Here is an 11945-nt window from a genome sequence, read left to right as displayed (position 1 = left end):
CACTGACTGAATGATCTCGCTTCAGCAGTATTTGAACTTCTGGCCACAGTGAATCATAATATAATTCAGGTGATATAATCAAATTGGCAGGTCATAACTAGTAGTTTTATTGAAATGATAGAATGGAAAGGAATAGTTCAACCCCACCAGCCAGTAGAGAAATGCAAAGTGTAACCTTGATGAGATCTAACTCCATGTCTATTAAACTAGGTGGCTCAAACAGTAAAGAATCGGCCTGCAGTGCAAGAAGGCCCTGAGTTTAATCCCTGGTTTGAGAAAATCCCCTGGAGGAGGGCATGGCAACCCACTCCAGTGTTCTTGCTTGAGAAATCCCATGGACAGAGGAGCCTAGAGGGTTACAGTCCATGGCATCACAAAAAGTTGAACACAACTAAGCAACCAAGCATAAAATTAAAAATAGTGACAATACCAAATATGGTGAGAATGCTAAGAAACTGGATCTCTTACACAGTGGTAGTAGAAATGGATAATGACCCATTCGCAGCCAGCACTCCGAAAAAATTATTTGGAAGTTTCCTGCAAAACTAAGCATACACTTATCAGCAATCACTCCTCTGGACATTTGTCTTAGAGAAATGGAAACTTATGTCCACACAAATCAAAAAATCTACACAAATGTTCACATCATCATTATTTTTAACAGGAAAAAGTCAAAATGACCTTCAATAGGTGGTACATTCATATCACAGAATATCACTCAGAAACAAAAATGAATAAACCACTGGTACACTCAACAACTGCAATGAATTTCAGGGCATCACAATCAGTGAGAAAAGTCAATCTCAAAATACAAAATTTTGCAAGTGGAGAGCAGATAAGTGATTGCCAGGTGTTATGGGTGGAGGTGAGGTGCTGGTACATGAGACTATAAGAGTAACTTGTTGTTCAGCCACTAATTCATGTCCAACTCCTTGCGACCCCATGGACTGCAGCACTCCAGGCTTCCCTGTCCTTCACTGTCACCCGGAGTTTGCTCAAATTCATGTCCATTGAGTCGGTGATGCTATCTAACCGTTTTGTCTTCTACCACCTTCTTCTTTTGCCTTCAATCTTTCTCATCATCAGTGTCTTTATCAAAGAGTCAGCTCTTTGCTTTAGGTGGCCAAAGTATTGGAACTTTGGCTGCAGCATCAGTTCCATTCAATTCAGTAGCTCAGGCGTGTCCAACTCTTTGCGACCCCATGAACTGCAGCATGCCAGGCCTCCCTATCCATCACCAACTGCCAGAGTCTACCCGAAACCATGTCCTTTGAGTCGGTGATGCCATCCAACCATCTCATCCTCTGTCGTCCCCTTCTCCTCCTGCCCTCAATCTTTCCCAGCATCAGAGTCTTTTCAAATGAGTCAGCTCTTCCCATGAGGTGGCCAAAGTATTGGACTTTCAGCTTCATCATCAGTCCTTCCAATGAATACCCAGGACTGATCTCTCTTAGGATGGACTGATTAGATCTCCTTGCAGTCCAAGGGACTCTCAGGATTCTTCTCCAACACCACACTTCAAAAGCATCAATTCTTCAGCACTCAGCTTTCTTAACAGTCCAACTCTCACATCCATACTTGACTACTGGAAAAACCATAGCCTTGACTAGATGGACCTTTGTTGGCAGACTAATGTCTCTGCTTTTTAATATGCTGTCTAGGTTGGTCATAACTTTCCTTCCAAGGAGTAAGTGTCTTGTAATTTCATGACTGAAGTCACCATCTGCAGTGATTTTGGAGCCCCCCAAAATAAAGTCAGTCACTGTTTCCACTGTTTCCCCATCTATTTGCCATGAAGTGATGGGACCAGATGCCATGATCTTCGTTTTCTGAATGTTGAGCTTTAAGCTAACTGTTTCACTCTCCTCTTTCACCTTCATCAAGAAGCTCTTCAGTTTTTCTTCCCTTTCTGCCATAAGGATGGTGTCATCTGCATATCTGAGGTTATTGATATTTCTCCCAGCAATCTTGATTCCAGCTTGTGCTTCCTCCAGCCCAGCATTTCTCATGATGTACTCTGCATATAAGTTAAATAAGCAGGGTGACAATATACAGTCTTTCTAATTAATATTCAGGTTGATTTCCTTTAGGATTTGATCTCCTTGCAGTCTAAGGGACTCTCAAGAGTTTTCTCCAGCAGGACAATTCAAAAGCATCAATTCTTCGACGTTCAGCCTTTTTTACCATCCAGCTCTCACATCGGTACATATGTGACTATCAGAAAACCACAGATTTTATTATACAGACCTTTGTCGGCAAAGTAAAATCTGCTTTTTAACATGCTGTCTAGGTTTGTCATAACTTTCCTTCCAAGGAGCAAGTAAAAGTAGCACCAGGAATTCCCTTTGTGGTGATGGAATATCTCTGTATCTGGATTGGGGTGGTTGTACAAATCTATGCATGTGACAAAATTGCGTAGAACTACACACAGCAGAGTGCATATAATTATTGGTAAAATCTTGAAAGTGAAAGTGAAGTCGCTCAGTCGTTTCCAAGTCTTTGTGACCCCACGGAATGTAGCCTACCAGGTTCCTCTGTCTATGGGATTTTCCAGGCAAGAGTACTGGAGTGGGCTGCCATTTCCTTCTCCAGGGGATCTTCCCAACCCAGGGATAGAACTCTGGTCTCCCTCATTACAAGCTTCACCATCTGAGCCACCAGGGTAAAATCTGGAAAAGGTCTGTAAATCACAAGCATGTCAGTGTCCTGGGTTTGATACAGCATTGCAATTGTATAAGATGTTACCATCAAGTACACAGAGGACTTCAGTGTACTGTTTTTACAACTTTCTATGAGTCTATAATTATTCCAAAGTAAAAGTTTTTTAAAATGAAAAAGAGTCAGAGAAAGAGGGCACTCATAGTAGAAGTGAGTATTGTTCTGGTGAAACTTTTATTTCATTTGTGTGCTCTTGTGAGTCCTGGGTCACCATGTGAAATGTACTTAATGTACTTCTTGGGAGGTGGGAGGGTGGTTATCAAGGTCAAAACCAGTTTGAAACAACTGCTCTACAGCAAGCTTGGAGACTCAAAGATTTAGAAGGAGCCAGGCAGCCAGTATGAAGAAGACAAGCCTGGTTAAGACTGTCATCACTCCTCTTCCCCATATATCATAGTTCTTACTATAGCAGGTTTCATAACAATATAAATATCCTTTACTTCTACAGATACATGTGCTCTTTCTTAATTTTAATTTTTTTAACCACATGACACTCTTGGTCTATGTGCTCTCACCACTTTTGAGAGTGAATTAGTTTTTCTGTTGCCCAGTAACAAATTACTCCAAATCATAGCAACATACAACATTTATCATCTAATGGTTTTTAGGAATGGTTTAGTTGGGTGGTTCTCGCTCAGGATCTCCCAGGATATTGCAGCTGGATTATCAGTCAAAGCTGCAGCCTTCTGAAGGCTCAAAAGCTGCCAGGGAATCAACTCCCAAGCTCACTAGTTGACAAGCCTCAGCGAATCACTGACTGTTGACAAGACTTGAGCTCCTCACCACATGGGCATCTCCATAGGACTGTTCCCAACATGGCAGCTGGCTTTCCCAAGAAGGAGAGATAGAAAAGAAAGAGCAAGAAAGCCAGGCATCAAATTAGAAGTTCATCTTTTGTAACATAATCTCAGAAATGGCATACTGGGACTTTCCTGGAATTTCAGTGGTTAAGACTCTGGGCTGTAAAGGGAAGCAGACATACCCCATTTCAAGGGGCAGCTGCTAATCATGGTGCTACATGAGAGAAAAATATAGATCCAGAGTTGCTGGATCTTCAACTTGGAAATCTTCCAACAGTTGAGTACTGGCTGAAGTTTTTTGTTAACTTAATGTGACCAAATAAAATATATAAACCATATGGATCCAGTTTACAAACCCTGCTGCCAAGTCCAGGCAAGGGTGGTGTCATGGTTAAAAGCTCAGGGTTTACAGTCAGGTAGAAGTGGATTCAAGCTCTAGCCATGCCAGTTACTGGTTGTAGGACCTTGACCAAGCCTCAGAGCCTACCCTGTAAAGCAGAGTGGATCAAAATCATGCCATTTCACACTGCTTTGCTGAGGTTTTAGTGACACAATACATGAAATCCTTTTCGCGGGGCCTGGAATATGACAACAGCTCAAAAAGACTGGTTTTATTATTGCTATTCTAACACCAGAGGTGAAAACTGAAACAACATCCTCACCCACACTGGGACTGTTAGCCACTTGGGGGATCTCGGCAACTGCTAAGCCTGATTTAGGGGTTCATTCATACATCTCCAGAGCAGGACAATCATTACTGAGGCTGAACCTCAAAGGCCCACGTTGCTTTCTTCACAGTTTTATCTTGGGGAGTCCTTAAACTCCATGAGCTACAAAGATAAACAGTGTTTTGATGGTATGGAAAACACAAACACAACTTGTTGATTTCTTTGCTTCCTCAACCTCCATGGTGTGAGTCACACAGCTATTTTCAGGCTGCCAGAACTGATAGCCAAAAGGAAGTTTGTTTCACAACTGGAACAACAGCTTGAAAAGGACTAGGGAGGTCACCTAGGGAGAAGCAGTTGTACTCATTGTACTCGAGTGAACCTACTCGAGCCCAGGGTCTGAATCGTCCCTATCACAGTCCACACCCCTGCCTATCCACTTCTCATTGAATGCCTCCAGTGACAGGGAACTCATCACTATCCCCAAAGTAGCTTATTCCATTTTGGTTAAGAATTTTATGCATGTATTCCAGGAATATTGATTGAGCACTTACTATATATCAGGTATTGCATTTGGTGCTGGTGGTAAATGAGACACATGAGGTCTCCCATTTCCTAGTGTGGGAGACAGACAAAAACAAAGAGTTGAATATATGTTTGGTAGAGATCAATTAGTTGATGAAATAATCAATAAACAACCTGTAATAGGAATAGAAAAGAGTTTTATTGAGCCAAACTATGGACTATAACCCAGAAGACAGCCTCTCAGATAACTCCAAGGAACTACTCCAGAGAAGCATGGTTTTCAGCAGTTTTATTTCTTGTCACAACAAAGACCACTAAACAAGTCAGGTATACATTCCTTCAAGATTTAAACAAACAAAAAATCATCACATGCACAGTAAGTCAGTATGGCCTTGACACCTGGAACGGGAATCTTTTCATTGAAGAAGTACTAACACTGGTGTCCCGGGAAGGAAAATATTTCATCTGTATTTTTAATATGGGCATTCTTTATTTCCCATCAATGCACCCTTTTCTTCAATAATTAAAACAGATGTAGGGACTTCCCTGGTGGTCCAGTAGCTAAGACTCCACACTTCAACGCAGGGGGCCTGGGTTTGATCCCTGGTCAGGGCACTAGATCCCGAAGGTAGCAACCAAAGATCCTGTGTGCAGCAACTAAGACCCACCACAGTCAAATGAACAAACAAATTAAAATATTTTTTCTAAAGATGTAGAATGTATGTTTGATGGAAAAGCGAATGGCAACCCACTCCAGTATTATTGCCTGGAGAATTCCAGGGGCAGAGGAGCCTGGTGGAATATAGTCCCTGGGGTCTCATAGACTCAGACATGACTGAGCGACTAACACACACACAATGCATGTTTGCTAGGCCACAAATAGGCTACTGGAATTAGCATAAAATTCAACTTAATGCATGTGTAAGCCAGAATGACTTCCCCATACCTGAATATAAACTTTTATCAGATTTTAAGAAGAAAAATGAAACAAGGTTAAATTTAGGGAATGACAGGAATGGTCAAGGAGAATTCTCTGAGGCAAGGACACTCAAGCAGCTTTCTTCATGAAAACAGAAAGGATACAATGTGAACACCTAGGCTAAGAAGAACATCTCACATGAACATTTCAGCCAGGAGTGAACAGAGTAGGTGTAAATGTCTTCCTTATATTCAAGGAAATCTGGACTGAATTCTTCCTTCCTGTTCACACTGCCATGAATCTCCTTGCCACTTGAGAGTTAATCCTGTTACTCATATCTCCCTATACTTTTAGGGTTAATGGTCAGGCTGAGAAGGCTCTGTGTCTGTCCTGTTGGGCCAATGTCATCATATTTTGTCCATTTCTCCTGCTTGCTTTGGTGTTTACAGTGTTTCATCCTCCCTATTAATAATATAGTCGGCATTCTATCTACATTTCCATTCAAGTCTCTAAAAATGAAGTCACAGTGGCCAGGTCTGAACGCTGGAGTTCCCCGGTAAATCTCCAAAGGCTTCTCCCAGCCCTTCAACAAACTGACAGTCATCAAGACTCTCTTTGGGGGACTTCCCTGGTGGTCCAGTGTTAAGCCTTTGCGCTTCCATTGCAGCAGGGCCCGGGTTCGATCCCTGGTCAGAGAGTAAGATCTTGTATAAAGAAGAAAATACTCCCTTCTGTCCTTCTTATCAGTGCTTCAATTTCCAGCACTTCCTTCTCAATGGAAATACAATTGGAGCTGAGTGGTTCTGCTTTCTCTATACCATCTGTGGCAGAATAAAATCTGCTCCAAGCAGCAGGCTGATATGTTGTCAGACAAATGAAGCCCCAAGACATAAGGAAACACAGGGCACGTGCAACAGCTTGTTGACTGATTCAGAGTTATTCAGTTTCTACACTAGATGTCAGTAAGAGTCTCATCATCTTTCTATCTTCCACACCCAGAACATTGCCAGATACCCCATAGACATTGATAAACCCTTGTTGAAAACTTATGTGTGTGAGTATATGGAAGATATTTAGGGGAAAATCCCCCAACAAGACCAAAGACCCTGGCATCCCTAAGTTACGATTTTTCTGTTGCTGTTTTTGTTCAGTCACTCAGTTGTGACACTCTTTGCAACCCTATGGACTGTAGCACCCCAGGCTTCTCTGTCCTTCCCCACCTCCTGGAGCTTGCTCAAACTCATGTCCATCAAGTCGGTGATGACATCCAACCATCTCATCCTCTGTCGTCCCCTTCTCCTGCCTTCAATCTTTCCCAGCATCAGGGTCTTTTCTAATGAGTCAGCTCTTTGCCTCAGGTGGCCAAAGTATTGGAGCTTTAGCTTCAGCATCCGTCCATATTCATGATTGAATTCCTTTAGGAGTAACTGGTTTGATCTCCTTGCAGTCCAAGGAACTCTTTTTACTATCTCATGGGGAAATGAATTGTATTGCCACAGAACAAAAATTCCCAAGACTTTAGTGACTTATAAAAACTGCAACATGTATTTTACTCATGAACCTGCAACGGGACCTGAGACAGCTTGTGTGCTCCTCTCTGCATTACCTCATGGACTTTTGTGCTTGGTGGTGGATGCTGGCTCAGACCTCAGCTGTGGCTTGTGGCTAGAATGCCTGCAAGTGACCTACCCTTATAGGTGCTCAGTTTTCTCAGAGTGTGGAGGCACCCTGAGAGCCAAGCAGAGCTGTGTGGCTCCTAAGTGAAAAAGCATAATTTCTGGAATTTTATTCTCTAGAATAAAGTCACCAAGGATAGTCTACACTCAGGAATTGGAGGGACAAGTGTCAAAAAAATATGCAGATGTTTTAAAACCACCACCAATAGGACTGAACTAGACAAACAAAGGTTTGACCTTTGTTCTTAAGAAACAAATGCCTAAGAGGCTCACTCCTTTCTTAGAGATGAGTCACAGAACTGAATAAGTGAAAATAAAGAATGTGGGGCCTTCCCTGGAGGTCCAGTGGTTAAGATTCTGTGCTTCTGCTGCAGGGGGTGCAGGTTCAACCCCTGGTTAGGGAACTAAGATTCCGCTACCCAGCATGGCCAAAATAACAAAACAAAACAAAAAAGAATGTCTGCAAGTTTACTCAGAGCTCCTTAGTTTGGAAACCCTGCAAGCTTGATATGTTTGAAACATGCATCTCCACAACTGTATCTAGAAGAAATAGATTCCTTTGTTTCCCAAATAAAAGGAAGTTGGAATTTTACTTCACCATGGAACCAAATTAGGACAACTTCACAGGCCAAAGGTGGGGCCCAGGAAGGTAATACCTAAATTACACTTGGCATTGCATCTGAAAAGGAATCCAGTGCCACCAAGACCCTCCGAAGAGACGACATCTCTGGATGTCTGGATATTTTCATGCTGAAGTTTGGCAAATCCTTCCATCATATATGGCAGAGTCTGCTCCCAAGTCTTACTCCTGGGCACATAGCTTGGCTACATTTCTCAGCCTCCCTTGCATTTAGGTGACATCATGTGACTGAGTCCTAACCAAAGAGATGAGGGCAGAACTGATGGAGACTACTTCCAAGCCTGGAATATACTTCACTGGTGGCTCAGTGGTAAAGAAACCATCTGCTAATGCAGGAATCACAGGAGATGCAGGTTTGATCCCTGGCTCGAGAAGATCCCCTGGCAAAGGAAATGCAACCCATCCCAGTATTCTTGCCTGGAAAATCCCATGGTCAGAGGAGCCTGGAGGGCTACACTCCACAGTGGTCGCAAAGAGTTGGACATGACTGAGCAGCACTTCCAAGCCTGATCCCTAAAAACTCTAGTGCAGTCCTCTCTTTTCTCTTTTCCCATCCACTGCCTGGATGGAATAAACATCCAGGACCTAGGGGAGGAGCCTGGGATGAGAAAGAAGAAGCCTGAGTACATGAGTCACTACAAGAAGGAACACGATCCGAACAGAAAGAGCATAAAATGTTGCTGAGTGAATTGGGAATAAACTTTTACCGCATTAGGGCCCTTTGGGAATTGTTTGTTATGGTTGTTTGCCTACCCTGTGAAGTTGAATGCTTATTTAAGAAATGTTCATTCCCCTCCCTCTCCCACCATGAGTGGACTACACATCTCCATTCCACTGATGGTTGGTTTGGCCTACGGGATGTTAACAGACATGGTATGCTTTAATACACACTTCAACAATTCTGCACTCTCTTACGCAACAGCCCTCTTGCTGTTTTCTCATCACCTTGAGAACAAGCTCCAGCTAGATCCTGGGCCAGAGCACGAGACACCTGAGAAGCAGACCTAGATCCCGCGAACAGGGTGAAACCAGGCCCAGCTGAGCCCAACACAGCAGCTCCTACCTCCAGATAAGAGGAGAGAACAAGTGATTATTGTTTTAGCCGCTGACTTTTGTGATAGTCTGTTACACGACATACTGTGGCAACAGTTGACTGATACACAAATAAAGTGTGTGTGCCACGCTCATGGGGCTGCCATGTTAAGCTTCCACTTGAAGCCTGTTCTTTCTCTCACTTAAGTTTTATGCCAAAACTCTTATAAATGAAGAGGTATAAGAAAACACTTGCCCAAGGGCATACAGGAAGTTTGGTATATCAAATTCATAAGCCCAAATTTATTGCCTTCTGTGCCAAATGCACTGAGGGAATGTGAAAAAAAAAAAAAAAGCAGACAAAATCAGGAAGGGCTGGGACAGAACTTAGGATGTTTCCACAAAATGCCAATTTAAAAGTGCTTGGTTGGTCTTCCCTGGTGGCACAGTGAATAAGAATGTGCCTGCCGCTGCAGGGGACACAGGTTCGACCCCTGGTCCAGCAAGATTTCACATGCCACGGAGCAACTAAGCCCATGTGCCACAACTACGGAAGCCCATGTGCCCTAGAGATTGGGCTGCACAACAAGAGAAGCCCCCACAATGAGAAGCGCTCGCACCTCAAGAGAAGCCCCTGCTCGCTGCCACTACAGAAAGACCTAGCAGCAACAAAGACCCAGTGCAACCCCCTCAAAAAAGAAAATAAAAGGGCTTAATAATGCTCCTGGACATTTGGCAAGTTCAGAGCGAATAAAATGACCAGCTTCACCCCCTGGGTTGTTCATTTATGGAACTAAAGATGTTGAACGGAATGAAGATACAACTTTTCTAAGAAAGACTTGAATAGTTGCAGTATACGCCTATAACGGATTGAAAAGGAAAGCAAGAACCTTTGTAGGGACATATTCAAGGTTAACTCAAGGAGAAAAACTGAACCTTGGGACACTACGTCCCTAGGAGCCCTGTGATAAAACGAACACAGCAAGCCCCTGGGGGCTGCCTGCTCTCACCATCGCCTTTCAGACAAAGCTTGTTACAAGCGTCCTAAGGGAGCACCAGCGATGGGTCCTGCAGGAACTGCCCAGCTCGAAAACGGAGACAACGGGCCCCAGTAGTAGCAAAGAGCAGTGGAAATCTACCTGTACTTCCCTGTCTTTCATCTCTAGGACCCCTGGCTCGGATTCTTTACGTGTGAGCCCCGGAGGCGTTCACCTCCAGGAGGAGAGGGACAGCGGGTGGAGGATTTCCGGGAAGCTAAAGGCAAAACACGTGGGGACTGCACAGGGGTGGGTGCCTCCTGTAAGCTGGGACTGCTGTAATGCGCCTGAGCACGTCTACACATCCATACTCAACAACGATACACTGCACACTTAGTACACCCACACCCACACCCAACCGTACACCCTTCCCCCACGCCCCTGCTGCGGGTGAGCAGCGGATTTCCGGAAAGGGGGGAGTGCAGTCCTCTAGAAAACTGAGGGCGTGGCACCCACCCTGGCGGCGCCTGCTGCCTCCTCTCTGGGGGTCCAGGGAGCTGGGGGAACTGGATGAAGGGACCGCGCGCGGGAGAAGAGCCGGGTCCAGCCCAGCTGGCTGCCGAGCTGAGGGCGCGGTAGGGAAGTGAGAGACCCGCGCTGGCCCCGCCCCCCGGCCGCCGGCCCCGCCCCCGCTGCGGCGGGCTAGAGGAGGGGCGTGGCGGGCGCGGCCTATATAAGGCGAGGGGCGGGCGCCGCTCTTTTGTCTTTTGCTGCAGCAACGCGAGCGGGTACCCCGGGACCGCGGTCTGGAAGCGGAACTTCTCGGTGAGCGGCGTCCTGGGGCGGAGGCCCAGTCCGGGTGGGGTCAGAGCGGGTTTTCTTGGCGGGTGCGCGACGGCCTCGTCGGGCGCCTTTTCCCGACGGGACGCCGGGGCGGGCGGGCCACACCCTGGGGCTGCGGAGCCGGGTGCGGGACGCGCCCAGATCCTCGGCCTCCGGACTGTCGGGAACGCCCCAGCCCGAGTGCCACGTCGTGGAGCGGAGGCGGGGAGGGCAGAGGGGGCCGCTGGCTTCCGGCCAACCGCCTTGATTTGCCCGCTAGGATTGTTTTAAGAAAATGGCAGACAAGCCCGACATGGGGGAAATCAACAGCTTCGATAAGGCCAAGCTGAAGAAGACTGAGACGCAGGAGAAGAACACCCTGCCGACCAAAGAGAGTGAGTCCGCCCCCGCCTCCGGGTCCGCGGGCTCCGAGCCCAGTCCCCACCCCGCCCTTCCCGTTAACCCAGCCCCACACCCCATCCGGCAGTTGCTTCCCATCGGGCGGCCCCAGCCCCTGTTTCTGTTGCACAAAGCGCCTCTCTCTTCCCAGCCCCACGCCTCTTTCTTAATCCCTAGACCTCGTGGGTGCCTTATCCAAACCAGGTTTGCAAGCGCCCCGTTTGGGTGGGTTGCCAGGGTCCCCATCCCCCAGTGTCCAATTTCCTGCTCTCCACAGCCATTGAGCAGGAGAAGCAAGCAAAGTGAGATTTTCCGCGAACCTGGAGGATTCTCCACCGCATCATCTTGGAGACCCTAGCCGTGATGTGGAGGAAGAGCCACCTGCAAGATGTACACGAGCGACAAGCTGCACTGTGAACCCGGGCACTCCGTGCCGTCGCCACCGGCCCGCGGGTCTCTGAAGGGGACCTTCCAATCGGACTGCCAAATTTCTCCGGTTTGCCCTGGAATATTATAGAAAATTATTTGTATGATTAATGAAAATAAAACACACCTCGTGGCATGGCTGGCGTGCTCTTGTTTCTTAGTTGAGTATGCGTGGGTAGTGCCGCTGCAGCGAAGCCCGGCGGCGCGCGGGAGTCGGGAGTTCCTGCCGCAGAGCGGGGGAGGGGGTCGCAGAATGGGCTGGCTTGGAGGGGACCATCTTTTAGTTTTGGATTTACCTGTTCCTCCATAAGATTTCATAGGTTATTAGCCACTTATTCTTGCT

The 11945-nt window shown here is 46.3% G+C and overlaps 1 protein-coding gene across 1 annotated transcript; it reads left to right on the top strand.

Annotated features, from left to right (window-relative positions):
- On the top strand, positions 10646–11740 carry TMSB10 (thymosin beta 10). The gene is made up of 3 exons (XM_018055389.1): positions 10646–10780; positions 11058–11172; positions 11454–11740. Exons 2-3 carry the CDS (start codon positions 11073–11075, stop codon positions 11480–11482), a joined length of 129 nt encoding a protein of 42 aa, XP_017910878.1. The 5' UTR covers positions 10646–10780; positions 11058–11072; the 3' UTR covers positions 11483–11740.

Source organism: Capra hircus, chromosome 11, assembly GCF_001704415.2.
Source record: "Capra hircus breed San Clemente chromosome 11, ASM170441v1, whole genome shotgun sequence".
Classification (NCBI taxonomy): Eukaryota; Metazoa; Chordata; class Mammalia; order Artiodactyla; family Bovidae; genus Capra; species Capra hircus.
This window is presented reverse-complemented; position numbering and strand designations above follow the sequence as displayed.

Coding starts and splice junctions, on each gene's coding strand:
- TMSB10 (XM_018055389.1), top strand. CDS start 11,073: ATGGCAGACAAGCCCGACATGGGGGAAATCAACAGCTTCGATAAGGCC. Junction 11,173..11,453: donor CACCCTGCCGACCAAAGAGA/GTGAGTCCGCCC, acceptor TGCTCTCCACAG/CCATTGAGCAGGAGAAGCAA.